Below are 19,552 nucleotides of genomic sequence, written 5' to 3'. Positions count from 1 at the left end.
TGTTAACAAACACTCTCTAATATTTCCGTCGGTTGTTTCCTCCCTGGTTTTGCATCGAGTTGTTGTTGTTGTTATTACTATTATTAGAATTATTGTTGTTGTTATTGTAATTATTATTGTTATTGTTGCGGGAATTGTTGCGATTCCACTGGTTGTAGCCAGGCATCTGAATGTGGGACTTGTCTTGGCGTGGGAATCGGTTGCCTCGAGGGTAGTTGTACTGGCGTTGATCGTTGTGCTGCCTCTTCCCTTGATCATCATAGTTCCCTCCGCTCATTGAAGCGTCTCTCTTCTTATCGTATCGTCCAGGGAAGCGGATATCCGCTCCGCGATCGCCAGGATTCTTCTGGGAGTTCGAGTACTGGGGCTTGGGGGCGGGAGATTGCGACGGATAGGTAGGCTTTTCTGTTCCCGCTTGGAGGGGATGCGTTGTTCTCGGAGCTGCTTCCTTTCGTGGCTCGGACTGGCTTTCCTTCAGCGGTGGCTGGGCGGATGGCTGCTGCTGCGGCTGCTTGGGAGGCTGCTGCTGCGGCTGCTGAGCAGATTGTTGCTGCTTGGGAGGTTGTTTAGGGGGCTGAACAGATTGCTGAGCAGATTGTTTAGGAGGTTGTTGAACAGGTTGCTGAGCAGATTGTTGCTGCTTGGGGGGTTGTTGTTGTTGTTTGGGAGGTTGCTGTTGTTGAGCAGGCTGCTGCTGAACAGGTTGCTGGATAGATTGTTGTTGTTGTTTAGCAGGTTGTTGTTGTTTAGCAGGTTGTTGTTGCTGCTGCTGAGCAGGCTGTTGTTGTTTGGGAGGTTGTTGTTGAGTGGGCTGTTGTTGTTTAGGAGGTTGTTGTTGAGTGGGTTGTTGCTGTTTAGGTTGTTGTTGTTGCTGTTGCTGCTGTTGCTGTTGCTGAGCAGGCTGCCGTTGCTGAGCGGGTTGTTGCTGCTGCTGAGCAGGCTGTTGCTGTTTAGGAGGTTGCTGTTGAGTGGGCTGTTGCTGCTTGGGAGGTTGCTGTTGCTGTTGAGATGGCTGCGATTCCTTCTGCACATCCTTTGAAGGAATACTATTCTTCGCGTCACTCTGAGAACTCTTTGGAACAACCTTCTCATTACTATGTTGAGATGTTGCCTGAGTGGAATTTGAAGAACCCGTTTTGACATCTCTAGGCACATTCTCTGATTCTTCCTTACCCTTAAGAGATTCCTTTTTATCCACTTTCTTATTATCCTTTTTCTTTTCATTTGGATGATCTTTCTGATTGTCTTTCTGCACAGGTTTCTTCATTTCTTTGGAACCATTATTTTGCGATCCTTTTGGGTTTTCCTTACTATTTTCTGGATGCGATTCTCCCTTGTTGTTCTCTTTATGATGCTCCTTCTTTACGTCTCGATTAGGATCCTTCCTAAAATCATTCACCTTATCTTTCGAAGCATTGTGCTGATGGTTTCGTTGCTCTCTCCTCTGAGAATCACCCTGCTGATCTCTTCTTTGCGAATCTTCTCTACTGTCCTTGGGATTTCGCTTCTCTCTTCTCTGTAACTCTTCTTGATTCTCTCTTCTCTTCATGTCATCCCGATAGTCCCTTCTCTGTGAGTCTTCCCGATGGTCTCTTCGTTGTGAATCATTTTGTTGATCTCTTCTTTGTAATTCATCCCGATGATCCCTTCTTTGAGAATCCTCCCTATTTTCTCTTCTCTGGATTTCGTCGCGATTATCCCTTCTTTGTGAGTCTTCTCGATAATCTCTTCTCTGGTGATCATCACGATTGTCCCTTCGCTGCAAATCCTCTCGATTTCCCCTTCTTTGATTCTCATCTCGATAGTCTCTTCTTTGAGAATCTTCGGGATGATCTCTTCTCTGATTCTCATCTCGATAATCCCTTCTTTGACTACCATCTCTATGATCCCTTCGTTGTGAATCATTTTGTTGATCTCTTCTTTGTAATTCATCTCGATTATCCCTTCTTTGACTACCATCTCTATGATCCCTTCGTTGTGAGTCTTCGGGATGGCCCCTTCTCTGCGAATCTTCAGGATGATCCCTTCTTTGACTGCCATCTCTGTGATCCCTCCTTTGGGAGTCTTCAGGATGATCTCTTCTCTGCGAACCATCTCGGTGATCCCTTTTCTGGGAGTCTTCTCGGTGATCCCTTCTCTGAGAATCATGTCTAGAAGATGATTCTCTCGACGAATCTCTTAAACGAGATCGACTATGATCATGCTTCGAATGAGTCGCTCCCCTTGGATGGGATCGATCTGACTCATGTTCCTGTGGGGACGAGTGATGATGATCTTCATGCACTCTTTTGTCTCTTTTGGTATCACTCATTTCGCTATTATTCTCATGTTCACGCTTCGAATCTTCTTTTTTCATTCCCTTTATTATTTTCAACAAGTCTTTCTGTTCTTCCGCATCATCCAGTTCTCCTTCTTCTTCCATTCTATCCTCATTCTCACCTTCCTTCTTCTGCTTGTCATTCCTCTCCTTCTCTTTCGTTTCTTTACTACTCGAAGAAGCCGATTCTTTCCTCAGTTCTGCATCCTCCTTTCTCTTCTTTTCCTCGTTTTCCTTTTCTCTCTGCTTCTCCAATTCCATTTGTCGTTGCTTCTGCTGCTCTTTTCTTTCCTCAACATGCTTCTGCATCTCCCCTAACGACAGTTCATTCGACTTGGCTCCTTCTGGAATCGCTACTATCATCACTTCTTCCTCCTTCCCTACCAATCCCATGCAATTGGCAGTACGTTTTCGTGCTGTCCAGAGGCGGAACCTTCTCCGAGAACGCGCAGAACTGCACCGTATTCTGCGATAGCAGCAATCGCAGCAGTCTCCAGTTATAAATGGGGTTGCGATAGGGCATGTATTCCTCTTCGAATCCGTTCTCCGGATCCATCGCTTCCACCAAATCGCGCGCCATCACTTCTGCAAACGGAGTTGCGCCCATCGCTTCCGTTGTGCAGTTCTCAGGGACTTCTGGGTGTGATGGATATGTGAGTTGCTCTCTCCGAACCGTTTCTTCGCGGCAGCTTTGGATCTGGATGTCAGCCTCCCTCTTCATCAATACGAAATCTTTCAGCGTATCGTCGCGACAGAGGTTCCGCACATCGCCAGGGCGTCGCGACGCCAAGCTCACTTCCACCGTTTCATGGGCCGGGATCGGCTCTTTCGGAACCATCGGGGGAAACTTGCTCTCCTTCCAATCTTCCCACACGACTTCGCGATCCACATGCTTGACGATCGCATTGCAGAACGCATCTCCGTGCGGTGTGCTTTGCAGCAAGCGGAGTACGTCCTTCTTGACATCTTTCCATTCCTTGATCTCTGATTCACGCTTCAAAACAGGACGGACGTGCATCAGATAGCAGTACATTTGCACGCCGATGGACCGCCGAGTCTTCACATCGCGCATCTGTGTCAAAAACACACTCGCTCGGGACGAATACAAGGGGAGAATCTTGTCCGAATCTGCTTATTATCGCTTGCTTTCACTCGCTTACCATCGAATTCTTGAGGCTGAAAATTCAAATAAATCTTATCCAGCTCCAGCGATTCCTTCTCCAACTCCCCAGCTCGTGTCAGTTCCTTGATTTCGCTCATCCGTTTCGTCACATAATGAATTAGCTGGTGAAGCTCTTCCCATCGTGACGCCTCCTTCGTCACATAGTCGCGATTGCATAGAATTTCCTGCAGCTTCCAGAACTTCCCGTAGAACTCCGAGTAGTTACCTTTACTGCCGTTATCTCTGCACATCAAGCAATCAAACAGCGCACACAATATCTTCTTCACTACGTCTGGAGGGTCCAAACGAAGCGAGGCATGCCGGTTGAACTGATTCGCCATGTTCAGTCCACTCCTCTCTTCCAAAGAAAACATGTTCGACAGAAACCTAATCGTCAACCAAACGCTGCAACCCAACATCATCAACGAGCCTCGAAATGCGCAATCCCGTATTTGGCAAGTGCGACGGAGGAGAGAATTCACAAGCTTTAGTACTGCTAGGCTCGTAAGGCTGCAGCGTTTCTCATCGATGTGTAGGAGCTCCGATATGTCCTTTTGGTAGGTTTTGAACGTATTCCATATTGCTTCACACTCATTGATTGGAACCGATTCAAACAACTCATCCATTATGAGCAAAGGGGTTGTAGGGGAGCACAAACCATTTTTACAGGCAGTCATCGCATTCATTAATAAGGTATGATACGAGCTCTCAGAAAAGGACAAGTGCTTCGAAATGAGCTCATCTCTTGCATCCTTTCCAACAATTTGGAATGCGAGAGTTACGGAAGCATCAAAAAATGATTCAAAAATACTCTCCTTCCCACCCGCTACGAAAATCAAAGAAAAGTCATATTTCCGTACCAATAAGTTTTGTACGTATTTCCTTTATCTCGGTTACGAAGTTCTCTGGATCGTTTGTTGGCTGGAGTGAAGATGCGATTGAATTCTTTATTTTATGATTTGGCTTTGATAGAATACCTTCACCGAAGACAAAACATCTAGTGGATCCATGAATCGTCAACTCTCAGAAATACAATATGAACTATGTATTTTATCAAACCGTATTAGTTGCCTATAGAGTATGAATATTGAAATCACATTCATGGTCTCAAACTTTTGTAACAGCACTGTATTCGAGATTAGAAAAGTGTGGGTATGATAAGCGTCATTGTTAAAATACAATGTAACATTTCCCTCCAAGTACGAGTTGATGTACACTATTATTCAAAATGGACTACCAACGTTCTGCATGTTATGTGCAATTCATGTGTAGATATAAATTTCACAAATAATCCGTTTGAACAGGATGAGCGTCCAGTACCAAAGCAACAAGAATTCCAAGCACAAGTGTCTTTTTACAAAGTGTGTGAGCTATAGACATACTCGATTCATCATCCGTTGCTCCCTATTTCGATTGCCTCTATTAACAAAACGGTATGTGATGAATCAGGACAGCGATTGTTCTATGGAAACATTGTCAATCCACTTGTATTATAACTATTTCCATTAGTGAAACAAAGGTTTGCGTTGTGGGTATCGTGCTTTCGAGCGAATCGAAGGGAAACTGCATGGATCTGCTTCTCCACGACGGGACCGGAACGATCTCTGCAAAGCAATGGCTGGTGAACTCGGCCGATCTCTGTTCTTTCTAGTAATCTCCTCTCCTTGTATATCTAATACCGCAGCCAAGGCCGCGAAGTTCGTGTGATCGGCCTGACCAAACAATATAAAGACACTCTCTGCATCACCATTCAACACATCGAATTGATTACCTCTTTCAACACGATCATTCATCACTGGCTGACCATGATCTTGTCCTCCACCCACCACACCCATCGCACTGATCGCACTAATAGTACTAATAGCACTAATAGCACTAATAGCACTAATAGCACCAATAACACTGATCGCACCAATCGCACTGATCGCACCAATCGCAGCGATCCCTCGGCTATGCGCAGCGTGGTGGTCAACCCACAGCCACGTCGCGTCGCCGTTCCATCGCAAGTTACCGACTATTTTGAGTCCAAAAAGCCAAAGCAATCGATCGATCTACTGCTGCAAGAGAATAGCTGGGAGGAAGAACCTCTGACGCAGCAGCAGCAAAGCGTTCTGAGGGTGATTCAGCAGCAGGGAAACAGCTCCGCCGAGGGAGTGAGCATGCAGATGATTCTACAGAACGCTGCCAAGCTGCGGATGAGCCAGAAGGATATCGTGTATGGGTTCGTATTCGTTTTAAGCAAAGCACCACGGTATATCAACTGCTGAGCCAAGGACATGCGTATAATACCATCGATAGTTCGCACTTCAAACCTACGAACGTGTTCTCTTTTGTTTGTGCAATACCCTTCTCAGTGGTTCACACTATTTGAAATCCTACACATTTCTTATTGTTCGTTGGCAGGTCAGTTTTTGTGCATTAATTGTGGTTTGGTAGTGATAATTTCTATTGCTTTTGTTTAAAATGAAGCAATTCTAATCTTTTCGTAGATGAGCAATATTAAGCAACTGCTGATAGAAATCGAGGACAATGTCGCACTCGTTGATATTAACCGTCTATTCGAAGTGCTATTTGAAGCTATTGGTTTTCACTCTACTATTTTTTAATTTATTAGAAAAAATCGAGAGAGAAGAAGATCACATAAATGATTTCCAATCCTACTTCGACTTGTGGTACGTCTCTATTCCTTTCCACAAAACCTTAGTGTCTCTCAGCAGGCTACGAAGGGACCAATTTACAGTGTCTTGCTAAGTCTTTTGACAACGAGACATCGGCCTTTTGTTGCCGACTGTGTGACGATTGTGCAACACTCCCTTCTATCGAGTATCCAGGAAGGAAACGTGATTTCCAGTTTACTGCGAGTACAATAGAATCTTCTCTTCCAGTTAGTTTCGCTTCCTCGTCCTTTTAAGCCTTTTCGACGTGGTGGACGTGGCTTCGATTCGCCAGTCCTTCCAGTTGCTCATGGAGACCATCAAACTGACCCACAACGCTCTGCTGATCCGTCTCTTCTCCTCCACCCTGCTCTACGTACCCTCCTCTTTCCTGCTCTCTCCCTCCAGATCTACCCATTCGTTCTCGCCCACAAATCCCCGCTCACCATCGACGAGTTCGTCGATCTCGCCAGCGCCTTCCACACCTACATGGAGTCCGACTACCGCAAATCCTCCACCTTCTCCGGCCAATCGCGCGGCTTCTTGAAGGTATTTCCCCGCTCTCTCTCCCCTCTCTAACGCGCAGCGCACCGCGACGTCCAACGACCTCTTCATCCAGTACGACGCCGCTCTGCAGATGGTCAGCTCCGCGCTGCGCAAGTCCCAGAAGTCCCCCGCCGCCGCGACCTGTCTCCGCACGCTGGATATGAACTATTCCTCGCTGGTGCGCATCGCCTACGAAGCCCTGCAGAAGGCTCCCGAAGAGTTGGAGGAGGGCGAGGAGGCCAGCAATCCCAGCCAAATCCCCGACGTCCAGGAAAAGCTCGTCGCCTACTACCAGGGAAAGCGGCTGCGGCTCCCCATGCTCATCGAGTGGCCGACCGTACCCCCGGGAATGGCGTGTTCTGTAGGAGATCGAGTCGGTGACGGCTCCGCATTTCATCTGCTCGAATTTGGCGGCGAACGGGGATATCTCGTACTCGATTCTGCCGCTGTACCAAACGCTGTTCATCCAGGAAATCGTGGAGGTAGCTTCCGCCCTTTGTTTGTTTTCGAGTAGAACTACCTGTTGCTGTTTTGCCCTTCGTGGGAATACGCGTCCCGCTTCATCCAAAAAGTCCACGAGCTGATTTTCCCGTACCACGAGATTGATCAGCGCACGCTGGACAAGAACATCGCGTCCATCATCGTGCAAGTTCTCTTCACGCACATTCTCGACACCACACAATCCACCACGCTCTCTCTCCACGCGCAGAACACGCTTCTCCACCTCGCCGTCGCGTCCATCAACGCCGACCAATCCAGCGAGGGCGCCTTTCTCCAGCGTCTCTCGCCCGCGCTGTTCCGCTACGTGGATTCGCTGTGCATGTACGGCGATTTGCTCACCGCCGAGGCGCTGCAAGTGCTGATTTTCTGGTTCGCGCGCCACATGATCAACACGCAGTACTTCTGGCCCTGGCAGAAATGGTTTCGCTTCGGCTCGCGCTGAATGCTAGGGAGCGCGTCTCGCAGTCGCCCGTGTCTTCGTCGCACTACCTTATCATTTCGGAGTTCATGATCGCCTGCTCCGCCCAGGACTCCGAGGAAAACTTCACCGAGCACGTCCCCGAAATGGTTCGACGCCTCCGCGAGATCGGCTTATTCAACCCCACGCAGCCCATCCGCGATCAGAGTACTCGGTTTCCACGCTTCGCGAGTAGACCCCGAGTACGCGAAGCAGATTCACCGGCTTCTGCACGGGAAGAATCCGCAGTCGAACTTCGAGAAGCTTCTGGTGGAGCAGTACAACGGCCACGGATTGTTCACGCGCGAGCTCGGCATCGTGCTGCTCCTCTGCTTGGACAGCACGGACATCCGGAAGGTGTGCGGCAACTTCCAGCGCTACGCGGGAATCCTGAAGCTGCTGGTGATGGATCGCCAGTTGATGGTGATCGAAGAGGTTTTCTCGTCGGCGTATCGGAACTACGCGGCCACGGCCATCATCATTCGACAGCTCGTGGAGCTGGAAATCATCTCGCTGGGAGACTATCTGCATTTCCTGCGGATTACGAATACGAATCATACGCTGTAAGGGTGGAAACGTGGAATTGAACGAAGGTTTTATTATTGGTATATTCTCGATATCGTGCTGCGGGTTACGAATAAGACCGAGAGTTATGTGGATGTTTTTGAGGTGGAGGAGGTGGAAGAACGTGAGGCGTAGACATTACTCGACCTGCATAACAAAAATGGAAGCACGATGAATTCCGATTTTGTCGTGTCGTTCATTGAGCAGATGATGAAGCACTACAAGATCGAGGTATTTTTTTTATCAAGATAGGAATGAACGATAGTTTACGAAACGAGATGATTATGAACAGTTTATTCCCAAGATTGAAGAACGTATTCTCTCTCTGAAGGTGAGCCAGGGCCGTTCTGTGGAGATGAGTCGTTATCTGACAAAGTTTTAAGTGTGTTGTTTGTTTAGATACAATGAAAAACGAAACAGTATTTCTATGTCTTTCTCGCCCCAGTCTGTGACTCAATTAGAAGAGTTAAAGAATCTCATATTTGTTTCATATATTCGCCGAAAAAAGTCGAAGAAAGTAGTGAATGCTCTCCTATCAGGTGCAAGCGTATTTGTACCACAAGATTTATCACTGCCTATTGTGCTAAAGAAAAGTGATATTTGTAGGATTCCAAGAGTTGTTGTTGAGTAGTAAATCATGTTGCAACGGAAGTCAGTGAATATTATTACCAGTCTCTGTCAAAGAAAAAGATATGCATGATTGGAAACGAAATCCGAACGGAAGATGGTTTTTCCGAGTTGCGGCTCATTAATTTTTCCCGACAGTATACTTTGAAAGAAGATGAATTTTGTGACGTTTTTGGAATATCTGCTCCGAAGGAACGGAGTGCGGTTCCCTCTGCACTCACCGTGATTGTATACATTATTGATTGTCCATTCGTTTTTTTTTACCTTTTTATTTTCCTAATTCTTAGGAGCGAGGCATCATCTGTCCTTCTTGTGAAGAACTATTAAGTTTTGAGCAGCTGTCAACCTACATGAACTATCTGGGTCTCTACGCATCCATCAATCCCCTCGTTTCCCAACTCGTTTCATCTCTCGCTCCCTCCTCTCCCTCTCCCTCTCCCCGTCCCTCCAGCAACTCCCTCTACATGATCCGCACGGTGTCCACCCAGAAGATCGCCCCCAAAAGCTCTCTGCACATGCTGAAAGTGGGTCTTCGCGAGCGCGGCCATATTTATCTCCAAGCCATCAACGAACTCGCCAACGCGCTCTGCAAACGCTACCCCGAAAACGCAGAGCGCAAGAACGTCGTCGTCTACGTACTCAATCGTGGAAACGTGGAACCTAGACCCTGCATCAATGCCTGTTTCGCGTGATTTCCCCGCGAATCGTATCGATGCTGTACGAACGATGCCGCGAAGAAGTGCTTCTGTTTGACAAGGCGCGATTGAATCTCTCCAATCTCTCGCTGCAGGATCTGAACGTCCCGGTGGATTTCGTTTGTAACGTAGCGGAAGAGCGAGCGGTTGAGGCGTAGTTTATGCCCGCGCTGGCCCAATTCAATTGCTCCTATTTTGAGTTTAATTATCATCTCGATACGGCGCTGCCGCTGTCGATTCTGCAGTGCTGGAATCAGTTGTTGACGGATATTCGGTACGGAATCAACGTGGATATCTATCGGAATAAAAAGAAAAAGGCGCATATGGCGAATCTGGCGTTGTCGACCGACGATATGATCTCGCTTGTAATCTATATCTTGATCAAATCGTGGGGTTTGCGTCTTTGCATCGCATGTAGAAATCTGTCGTCCTCGCTTCCGGTTCATTTAGTCCTGGTTGATGCGTTTACGCCTTGTGAGTTGTCGTGTTCGGTGCTGGGATACGCATTTGGAGTGATGGAAACAGCAGTAAACTGGATCCTGAAGAATGGTGCCAAAGAATCTTGTGTTGTTTGTTGAATGAAATCATGAGGGAAGGGGTGGAGATGAATAGGATTTGGATTTGGAATTGGATTATGGGAGAGGGATGGAGTGGAGATAATTGTGAAAGAAGAAAAGGATAGAATAATATATATGTAGGTGAATATGAGGATTAGATAAAGAAATGATGATAGTTACATAGTTCAAAATACTTCAAATCGATCATAGATTATAATAATAAGGCAAATAACATGAATTCCATCTTTCTTTCTTTCTTTCTTTCTTTCTCCTTCTAATAATCGTAGGAATCAAGTGTCCGATAGCAAAGAATCGCGTTAGGAGTCATTTGTCATCGCGAGACCTCAGTATTTTAACATCCATCATTCCATATCATCAAGAGCGATTGTGTACTAACTCTACAAACTTCCTGAATTGTTCTCTAAATGTTATATATATATATGGAATTATCTATGATATATAATGTATTATAAGCGATTGTTTAGTCCTAACAATCAGAATCACCTTCACATGGCACACACCCTCATTCGATATTCGGCTTCAGACCATTTCCACACACAAAACTATGCCTCTTATAATGACTACAAATGCCCGATTTCATTTTCTTGATTGAAACACAATTAAAAATGACATATAACAATTAAGCCCACTATTGTTCAGAATCCTTGCTGTTATTGAATGAATTCAAGGAATATGGGATTGCCAACATTGTGCTTAACACCCTCGTAAAAGAACATGAGATCTATAACTAATAAAGATAATTGATGATAACAAACATATGTATTTGTATTATCCAATAATCATCAGTAGTTGATATACGGAGAAAAAGAGCATCGCAATATCTATTAAATGGATATATCACCGCAAAGAAGGTACCTCGCGTAATTTGTGGAAAAGAGTACATTTTCATATACTATCAGGGGGATCATAATCATGAGTACCTTGTTTATCCACATAATCACACTGGCTTAGTTCGGTTGTTTAAAAATGGCGTAGTGTCACTAGAATGGAATATTAGAGATGGAAAACGTGAAGGATATTTGATTTTGTATGAAAATGGTTGTGTAGTAATGAAAGAGAGTTGGGACAGTATATTTGGAAGTGGAGACTGCTATGGCTTTTTATTCACAGAAAAAGGATTGCAACTCGCAATCGAAGACAAAGTGTCACAACACATAATATACATTGGCAATTACAATTCGCAGATGCAACGCCATGGAAGAGGCATCGAATACGACCCAGAATCTGGGAAGGAGCTATTTGAGGGGTATTGGAGTAATGGCAAATTACAAAGTATTTTGAAGTTTTTCGAGGACGATCGAATGATAGAGCTAAGCAAGGCTAGCCAAATCACCGATATGTCTGAATGGAAGCCACTTTTCATGGGTGGATACGCGTATGATGAACGTACCATGTGCTTTTTCAGACATGGCGAAGGATGCACAATCGATCCCGAAAGTGGAACAGCGTACAGAAAAGGCGAATGGAATATGGGAGAAGAGGTACGGAGTGTGGAATTACTGGATGGAGTGTATCTGCGTCAGAAGATCGTTCGCGATGAAGCGGATTTGAACCAACTTCCTCCCAATGTTGAGGAGTTGGTGACGCTTCCTGACTGCTGTAACAAGATGAATGAATTGAATTTCGGTTGGTTTTCGGAGCTGCGAAGTCTCTCGTTCGGAGATCGATGCTTTGGAAACATCCAAACCTTTGCATTGAATGGAATGAATCAATTACAACGATTGAGAATCGGAAATTATTGCTTCGCTCCACCCACATCCATAACAGAAAACGCACACACGCCTTCGTTTGCGTCATCCTTTCAAATCTCGAATTGTCCTGTGCTTCGAAAAATTGAAATCGGAGCGTTTAGCTTTCGGGACTATGCGGGAGGCTTCGACATATCGAATTTGCCCCTTTTAGAAGAACTGAACATCGGCATCCCAACTCAAAACTCTTCCAATTTCTTTCATTCTGACTTTATTTTGCATGGTAAACACACCAACTCATACTCTCATTGCTAGATCTGCCTAGACTGCACTCTGTTTGTTTAGGCTCTAGGTCATTTTGTCTTGCGAAGCAAGTGAAGATGATGAGTAGCCTCGCATCGATTCGTTCCACTCTAGATCTGCCTTCTCTATGTACTATACAATTCGGCCATTTTGCCTTGCAGGGAGTCCATTGCAATGTAACACTAGAAAGTAGCTACCTGAGAATGCACAATAGACTAGATATCCCCAAATTGAGTTCAATCCAACTAACCGAAGACAACTTTACGTCTGTCGAGCAAGTGAGCATCTTTAGTTTGCTATCCAATCTCCGTATAACGCATTAGACCTTCCTGAAAGTTCGTCTGGGTTGTTGTTGGCACATTTTGAAAAAGTCAAGGTAACCAAGATGGAAAATCAGCCGTTATTTTATTCTATCTTGTTTGTTTGTTTGATTCACCATTTATTAGCTACAAACAATGCATTCAAACAAGAGTGACAAAATTCGGGCCGATTTCCAAAGCGTTTCACTTGGTAGTGGTTTTCAGGTTCTGTTCATCCTAGAAGCCATGGAATCGAGCGGTGCAAAGAAAAAGAATCAGCGACGTAATATGGCTGGTAAGAAGAGACAGTTCTCGCAGAAAGGAAAGAATTTTGGAAAAAACAAGAAAGGAAATAGATCAATTGGTCACAAGAAGGAGTCAAAGATCGACCGTGAAATCCGCGAGATTACTCAGTTGCAGAAACAAATTGAGGAGCTTTCTGCCCTTCCTGAGGAGGAAAAAGCGAATATTAAAAAGTTTGAAGCACTCCCTCTATCGAACTACACAAAGAAAGGTTTGAACGAAGCTGGCTTTACGGAAATGACCGATATTCAGCAGAAGTCGCTTATTAGTGCTCTCATGGGGTTTTCTCTTCTTTACAATTGCATTACTTTTTAGTCGCGATATTTTGGGCTGTGCGAAGACTGGTTCGGGAAAGACGCTTGCTTTCCTAATTCCAGCTCTAGAGTGTCTTTACCGCGAGCGATGGACTGAGGAAGACGGCATCGGCATCGTCATCATTTCTCCCACTCGTGAATTGGCCATGCAGGTATGTCCCTCTTTCCCCTATTCTCCCCAGATTTTCGACGTTTTGTGCACCATCGGCAAGTACCACAGCTTCTCGGCCGGCCTGGTGATCGGCGGCAAGGACTTCGAGGAGGAGCAAAGCCGGATTGTCAGCATGAACATTTTAGTCGCCACGCCCGGACGTTTCCTCCAACACCTCGAGCAAACGCCGGGTTTCGACTGCTCGAACGTGCGCGGCCTGGTCCTCGACGAAGTGGACCGGTGTCTGGACATGGGCTTCAAGACCACGATCGATCACATCGTGGATTCGCTGGGCGGAGACCGGCAAACCCAGCTTTTCTCTGCGACGATCGACGAGAACGTGAAGACCGTACTCTCCAACGCGATCCCTCACCGCTAGCTCGCCAGCTCGATCCTCTCCAATCCCGTATCGATCAACGTCAACTCCGACGACGACTACGCGACCCCCACCACGCTGGTTTGTGTTTCTGTGTCTCGCCTGACGCACAGACGCAGCGCTACATCGTCTGCGACCTCTCTCGCAAGGTGGAGCTTCTCTACAGCTTCATCAAGTCGCATCTGCGCTGCAAAATCCTCGTCTTCGCCGCCTCGCGCAAGGAAGTCCGCTTCCTCTTCGAGGCTTTTCGCCGCATGAAGCCGGGCGTCTCGCTGCTGCACCTGCACGGGAAGCAGAAGCAAACGATGCGCACCTACACGTACTACGACTTCATCCAGAAGGACCACGCCGTGCTCTTCTGCACCGACGTCGCTGCCCGCGGGATCGACTTCCCCGCGGTGGACTGGGTGGTGCAGTTCGACTGCCCCGAGGACGCGGCGACGTACATCCACCGCGTGGGCCGCGCAGGGCGTTTCCGCGCCAAGGGGAACGGTCTGCTGTTTTTACTGCCGCAGGAAGAAGCAGCGTTCCTGCCGATGATGGCGGAGGCGAATATCCCGCTGAAGCGAATCGCGGTGAACCCGAGTCGCACGCAGAGCGTCACGAACCGGCTCATGGAGGAGATCGCGCGCGACGAAACGCTCGGACAGCTCGCCAGCAAGGCGTTTCAGAGCTACGTGCGCAGCGTGTACTTGGCGTCCAACAAGCAGCTCTTCGACGTGCGTGCGCTCCCGCTGGAGGGCTTCGCGGAGGTAGGTTCCCCGATTCCACGGTTGAGCGTAGTCGCTGGGGCTGGGCGTGGTGCCGAACCTGAGCTTCTTGAAGAAGAAGGCGAAGAAGGCGGGGTCCTACGCGCTGCAGCAGCTCCAGGAGGAGATCAAGAAGGACGCGGAGGACAAGGCGCGCGCCAACGAGCCCTCGCAGGGCGCTGCGAGCGCTGCGAGCGCTGCGAGCGCGGGACAGAGAGCGGAGGAGGCGACTTCGGACGAGGACGACTTCCTGCAGAAGACGGGGAAGACGACGGCGGACGCGCCCGCGTTGGAGGTCCCGCTGCCGGAGAAGAAGCGGAAGAAGCGGCTGCGGATCTCGCCGGACGGAGAGCCGATCGGGAAGAGCATTCGGTTCGACGAGAACGGCGAGGCGATCGAAGACACGCGCGGCGTGGTGGAGCTGAAGGACGTGGAGGGCGAGATCGGCGAGGAGGCGGAGAAGGAGCGTCTGAAAGACGCGCAGATGCAGCTGGAAGAGAACGAAGAAAAGGATCGGATGCGCGAAAAGAGGCGAGTCAAGGAGAAGAAGATGCTGCTCAAGCAGAGGGAGAAGGAGATGCATAAGACGGAGGAGGCGCCCGTTGTACTTTTAGGAAATGATGAAGAGGAGGAAGAGGAAGAGGAAGAGGAAGATGCTGATGATGCACAGGATAGTGTGAATGAAGAAGAAGAAGAAGAGAGCATGGAAGAAGAGGATGACGATAACGACGACGACGACGACAACGATGATGATGATGAATAAATTTTAAAAGAGTTTGTGGAACAAACAACACATTGTCACAAAGGTTAAGCTGTCTCCATATCGTCGCCTCCTTCATTATCGGGAACTTCGCGAATATACAAGACGTTGTTGCATCTTTTGGTTAGAAACTAGCAAGCAGACTTACCGAATCAATACATCTCCTAAAAGGGCAGTGCTCTTACCATCAACATATTCTTCGCAGTTAGACAACTAGGATTTCACACACACCAACCAAATTTACCTGAAGATTCATATATGAGTCGAACGAAACAAGACGACCTAAAATGAAATCCTATCCACAATTTAAATACCCTGATACTCCAAACCCCACTTCAGCTTAACGCAAATCAGCTTTCCTGTCATATTCTTCAGAAAAGGTTTGGGATTCAAAAGGTCTTTCACCTATGCAATAACCAAACTCCCCCAAGAATTCCCACAATCGCAGAACTCATTCCAGTCTCTTTTTCTTGTTTTTGATTCAGCCGAGTACCCGCGGTTTTCAATACGATCTAGGGGCGACTCGGATCTCCTTCATTTGAAACAAACAATGCAAGACAAGACATAGTTAGGATGTACATCGACCAGCCAATCATCCTCTTCGATCTGCCCGATATCACTATTCACTACCAGAATATGGTCTCGATTAACGAGTCTTCGAGCGATGCTTCGAATGATTCCTCGCTTATAATTCAATTCTTCCGCATCGCTGATGCGCATCGTCTTCAAAACGGCGCTAATCAACTCTCCGAATTTAATGCCCATAAACTGCACGTCCGGCGTTTCTCTCATTTGCCTTTCCTTCTCCTTCTGGATCAAAATCACCATCGCCTTCGCCGTTCTCGAATACTCCTCAAACGTAACACTCTTCGTCTGTTTTTCCGGAATTCCAGAATTCGCGGGTTCTTCTTCCTCCATTTGCTCATTTTGCCCCCATTCGTCCTCCTCATTGAGGCTCACATCGGCCGACTCCACGTGGATGATGGACTGCTTGAGGAGTCTGCAGGCCTCCTTCACATACGCCGGAATGACCACATCGCTGAGATGCACGCGCGCGATGGCCTCGCTCAGTCGAATCAGCGACTCCAGCTGGCGCACCGTGATGCGGTACGCGGTCTGCGTCCTGGATCCCACGGAGTCTCCCTCGCGCAGCATGCGGTAGGAGTCCACGAGCTGCTCCTGCGCCTCCTGCGTGAACTGCGGATTGATTTGCTTCGCGAAGCTGATGTAGTACTGGATCTGCTCCGTCGTGAAGTACGACTCCCCTTCCACGTTTCCACTGCTCCCATTGGTTCCATTGGTTCCATTGGCTCCATTGGCTCCATTGGTTCCACTGGTTTCTCCGGTTCCCTCTCTGCGTCGCTGCTGGATGATGTGTTCCGCGATTTTCCGGTCCACCGCGGGATCGCACTCGTCCAGAATGACAAAAAACAAATCGAATCGAGACATCAGCGGCGCCGTGATGGCAATATTCTGCCGCAGCGGCTTGGTGCGGTCGTACCGTCCGCCCACAGGATTGGCCGCGGCCAGCACGGCGGTCCTCGCGTTGAGCGACGCCGTAATCCCGGCCTTGGTAATCGAAATGGTCTGCTGCTCCATGGCTTCGTGAATGGCCACCTGGTCCGCCCAGTCCATCTTATCGAACTCATCGATGCAGCAGATCCCGTTATCGCTCCGCATCAACGCTCCCGCTTCCAGACACACCTCCCGCGTCTCCGCGTCGCGCGTCACGCCGACCGTCAGTCCCGCCGCGGACGCGGACTTTCCCGACGTGTACAGCGCGCGCGGCGCCACCGAGGCCACGTACTTCAAGAACTGCGACTTCGCCGTCGACGGATCCCCCACGATGCAGATGTTCAGATCCCCGCGGATCGACGTCCCGTCCGCCGTCTTCTTCGGAACGCCTCCCACCAGCTGCAGCAGAATCCCGCGTTTCACGTCGCTCTACGCGTCACCGCGGGGATCCACACCCACATGGCCATAAATCGTGGGCGCGATCGACTCCGCCAGCTTGTTATAGATGATGTTCGCCTCCCGCATCGCCATGATCGTCTGCTTCATCACGTCGCTGAATTCTGCCGTGACGGGCGTTTCGCCGCCCTCCACGCGCACCGCGCTGCACAGAAACGCCGTTTTGTACGTCAGCATCTTCACGCCCTGCCCCAGCAGCCCCGTCACGCCCTCTCCCGCGGTTCCTGCGCTCCCCAGCGAAACGCCCTGGCCTTGGCGACCTCTAGAGATGACGGCCTCCCGCGGGACGGACCCGAAAGCGTCGGGGACGACGATGAGCGTGCCGGTGGCGACGATTTGATCGCCGGGTTTGACGCGTTCGACGAGCGAGTTGCGGAGAATGAGGTCCAGCGAGCGGGGCATGCTCCCCGCGGGGATCTCGTTGGTGTTTTCCTGGAGCTTGGCGCGCTGCCAGTCGTCGAAGAGGGACTCGTTCATGTTGAAGGTGAACTGGGAGCGATTGTTGCAGTCGGGGTTCGGACACATCGCAGGCTTCGTGAAGGAAAAGGCCTGGTCCACCGACTTGATCTCTGTGTGGCACTTGTCGCAGGTGAACGAGCCGAAGAGCAGCTCCGGCTTGACGTCCGTCGTGCGCGTGATGGTGCCCGAGATCGCCAGCAGCGAGCCGATGTGCTCGCAGCGAAGCGCGCGGAGCGGGTATTCCTTGTCCAGGTTCGTGATGGACACGAGGACGCGACGGTCTTGCTGGATTTCGTCGCCCTGGGCGTGAAAAACGGGAAAACAAACAAACGCTGTCGTGGATGTATTTACGAACAAAATCGGAGGCCGCCTTCTCGAGGCTGGGCAGTACTTTGTGGAAATGAGCTCGAATACTCTCCGCAAGATCGGGATTGACAGCTTTCAATTTCTGGAAGTCTACAATCAGGGTCGTAGAATCTCTGTTTCTGTCATTCTCGATATTGTCGACAAACTCCTAAATCCACTCACCTCCACCAAATTAGGGTACATTGTCAATATACATGTTCTCTTCATCATGGAGACTCTCCTCCTGCTCCTCCTGATTAGGACTACCGGTAAACAAAACGATCTACCCGCACTGTTTCAAATACTCCGCAAACTGCTCTTGGATCGTATTTAAAAAGGGATCGCCAATGACTCCCTGCCGGAGATTTTCCTGTACATCCGCCATTCCCAGAATATATAGAATAATAAAAAAGCTACTCGTTGTCGCCCTATTCACAGTTGCGTGCTCTAACAAACAGCCAAACTACACATGCTTCGCACCTTCGTAAAGATTCCCACCAGTGAGCGGAGCTGAATCTCCTCCTGCGTCCCCGCATTCAGTCGAACCCTACATCGCACATCATCTCCACCTCTACTCCAAATCCGCCAACTCCCTATACAAAAACGCGTCCACCGCCGGAGGGAACGACACTTCCTGCAGCTTCCCGACCAGTTCCGTGAGGATGTCCGACATCGCGAACATCTTCTTTCTCTGCAGCTCTTCCAGCGTTTTCAGCGCATCTCCGTACGATTTCGCCATCAGCGAGCTCAGCACCAGCTCCATGTCCGCCGGCGACGGCATCCCCGCACATCGGTACACATGTTCCGCCGTGACTTTGCCGAACGCCATCGCCGTCGCCTACGCAAAATCACACTCAAAACCGCGGGGATACCTGAAGAACGTTGATCACGCGACGCATATCCCCGCGGGAAAGCGCTAGAAGGGCCGCCACGCCGTCGTCGTCGAATTCCACGCTATTTTAAAATCCCCGCGGGAATCGGGTACTTCTCTTGGCGCAGAATGTAGAGGAGGCGGGAGCGAATCAGCTGCGGGTTCAGCGGCTGGAAGCGGAAGCGCGTGCAGCGCGATTGAACCGCGGGAATGATTTCGGAGACATAGTTGCAGATGAGGCAGAAGCGCGTGTTTTGACTGTATTTCTCGATGACTAAAGGAAATTAAGGAGGAAGGAACGATAAAATACTGCGACGCAGGGCGAATTGGGCGGCATTGGTCATGTTGTCGGCTTCGTCCAGAATGACCAGTTTGACGCCCGTGTGGAACAGTTTCTTTGTACCGGCGAAGACTTTGATCTGCTCACGGACCACATTGATACCTCGATCATCGGAGGCGTTTAGCTAGTGTACATAGAAAAAGAGAAGCAAGAGGTACTTCCAAAACCATGCTCGAATGGCTGCTGCCATACAGCATTTTCGCTACCGCCATAATTGTCGTGGTCTTTCCTGTGCCTGGAGGACCGTAAAACAGGAGATGAGGAAGTCGGTTTCCCTCAATGAAACGCTTGACTATTCCTAAAAACGCTGGATACGCACCCACTTGTAGCGACAATATCGTCCTGTGAAACTATATTATCGAGGCTTGTGGGACGATACTTTTCAACCCAAGGCAGCGCATCATTTTGTTCAAAGTCCCCTCGCGTGATCGTGGTGTTGCTATTCATGAGGACTATGCAAGACAATTCAAACTCTCCTTCGACCTCCATTGTTCTGAAGTTTCAAAACAACAATTGCTACTA

General features: G+C 48.8%; 7 protein-coding genes; 2 read left to right on the top strand and 5 right to left on the bottom strand.

Moving 5' to 3' along the window:
- Positions 1-16: 16 nt before the first annotated feature.
- Positions 17-1,267, bottom strand: GSBLH_T00003025001 (uncharacterized protein; the record flags this gene model as incomplete). The annotated part of the gene is made up of 1 exon (XM_013041689.1): positions 17-1,267. One exon carries the CDS (start codon positions 1,265-1,267, stop codon positions 17-19), a length of 1,251 nt encoding a protein of 416 aa, XP_012897143.1.
- A 1,375-nt stretch (positions 1,268-2,642) lies between these two features.
- GSBLH_T00006568001 (uncharacterized protein) lies at positions 2,643-4,489 on the bottom strand (the record flags this gene model as incomplete). The annotated part of the gene is made up of 6 exons (XM_013041688.1): positions 2,643-2,697; positions 2,725-3,445; positions 3,478-3,866; positions 3,897-4,305; positions 4,340-4,400; positions 4,457-4,489. 6 exons carry the CDS (start codon positions 4,487-4,489, stop codon positions 2,643-2,645), a joined length of 1,668 nt encoding a protein of 555 aa, XP_012897142.1.
- A 4,139-nt stretch (positions 4,490-8,628) lies between these two features.
- Positions 8,629-9,520, top strand: GSBLH_T00003024001 (uncharacterized protein; the record flags this gene model as incomplete). The annotated part of the gene is made up of 3 exons (XM_013041687.1): positions 8,629-8,803; positions 8,833-9,080; positions 9,116-9,520. The coding sequence occupies 3 exons, from the start codon at positions 8,629-8,631 to the stop codon at positions 9,518-9,520; spliced, it is 828 nt and encodes a 275-aa protein (XP_012897141.1).
- A 3,159-nt stretch (positions 9,521-12,679) lies between these two features.
- On the top strand, positions 12,680-15,056 carry GSBLH_T00003023001 (ATP-dependent RNA helicase DBP4; the record flags this gene model as incomplete). XM_013041686.1 has 5 exons in its annotated part: positions 12,680-12,975; positions 13,010-13,160; positions 13,191-13,508; positions 13,539-13,616; positions 13,649-15,056. The coding sequence occupies 5 exons, from the start codon at positions 12,680-12,682 to the stop codon at positions 14,867-14,869; spliced, it is 2,064 nt and encodes a 687-aa protein (XP_012897140.1). The 3' UTR covers positions 14,870-15,056.
- A 22-nt stretch (positions 15,057-15,078) lies between these two features.
- On the bottom strand, positions 15,079-15,449 carry GSBLH_T00003022001 (uncharacterized protein). XM_013041685.1 has 4 exons: positions 15,359-15,449; positions 15,289-15,326; positions 15,193-15,257; positions 15,079-15,161 (listed from the first exon to the last, which is right to left on the bottom strand). Exons 1-4 carry the CDS (start codon positions 15,408-15,410, stop codon positions 15,092-15,094), a joined length of 225 nt encoding a protein of 74 aa, XP_012897139.1. The 5' UTR covers positions 15,411-15,449; the 3' UTR covers positions 15,079-15,091.
- Positions 15,450-15,578: 129 nt separating this feature from the next.
- On the bottom strand, positions 15,579-18,023 carry GSBLH_T00003021001 (uncharacterized protein; the record flags this gene model as incomplete). The annotated part of the gene is made up of 5 exons (XM_013041684.1): positions 15,579-16,309; positions 16,379-16,988; positions 17,019-17,759; positions 17,806-17,967; positions 18,003-18,023. The coding sequence occupies 5 exons, from the start codon at positions 18,021-18,023 to the stop codon at positions 15,579-15,581; spliced, it is 2,265 nt and encodes a 754-aa protein (XP_012897138.1).
- A 243-nt stretch (positions 18,024-18,266) lies between these two features.
- Positions 18,267-19,532, bottom strand: GSBLH_T00003020001 (uncharacterized protein; the record flags this gene model as incomplete). XM_013041683.1 has 8 exons in its annotated part: positions 19,503-19,532; positions 19,354-19,469; positions 19,189-19,322; positions 19,001-19,154; positions 18,805-18,964; positions 18,692-18,773; positions 18,395-18,657; positions 18,267-18,366 (listed from the first exon to the last, which is right to left on the bottom strand). The coding sequence occupies exons 1-8, from the start codon at positions 19,517-19,519 to the stop codon at positions 18,267-18,269; spliced, it is 1,026 nt and encodes a 341-aa protein (XP_012897137.1). The 5' UTR covers positions 19,520-19,532.
- Positions 19,533-19,552: the final 20 nt, after the last annotated feature.

The sequence above is a fragment of the Blastocystis hominis genome, assembly GCF_000151665.1.
Source record: "Blastocystis hominis, Singapore isolate B (sub-type 7) whole genome shotgun sequence assembly, scaffold_23".
Taxonomy (NCBI): domain Eukaryota; class Bigyra; order Opalinata; family Blastocystidae; genus Blastocystis; species Blastocystis hominis.
The sequence above is the reverse complement of the archived record's forward strand: the minus strand, read 5'-3'. Positions and strand labels throughout refer to the sequence as shown.

Excerpts from the sequence above, each read along its gene's own strand:
- GSBLH_T00003022001 (XM_013041685.1), bottom strand. The coding sequence starts at position 15,410 with ATGACAGGAAAGCTGATTTGCGTTAAGCTGAAGTGGGGTTTGGAGTAT. Across the intron at positions 15,327-15,358 it reads GTGGGGTTTGGAGTATCAGG|GTCGTCTTGTTTCGTTCGAC; the intron begins GTATTTAAATTG and ends ATTTCATTTTAG. Across the intron at positions 15,162-15,192 it reads TTAGGAGATGTATTGATTCG|ATGCAACAACGTCTTGTATA; the intron begins GTAAGTCTGCTT and ends TCTAACCAAAAG.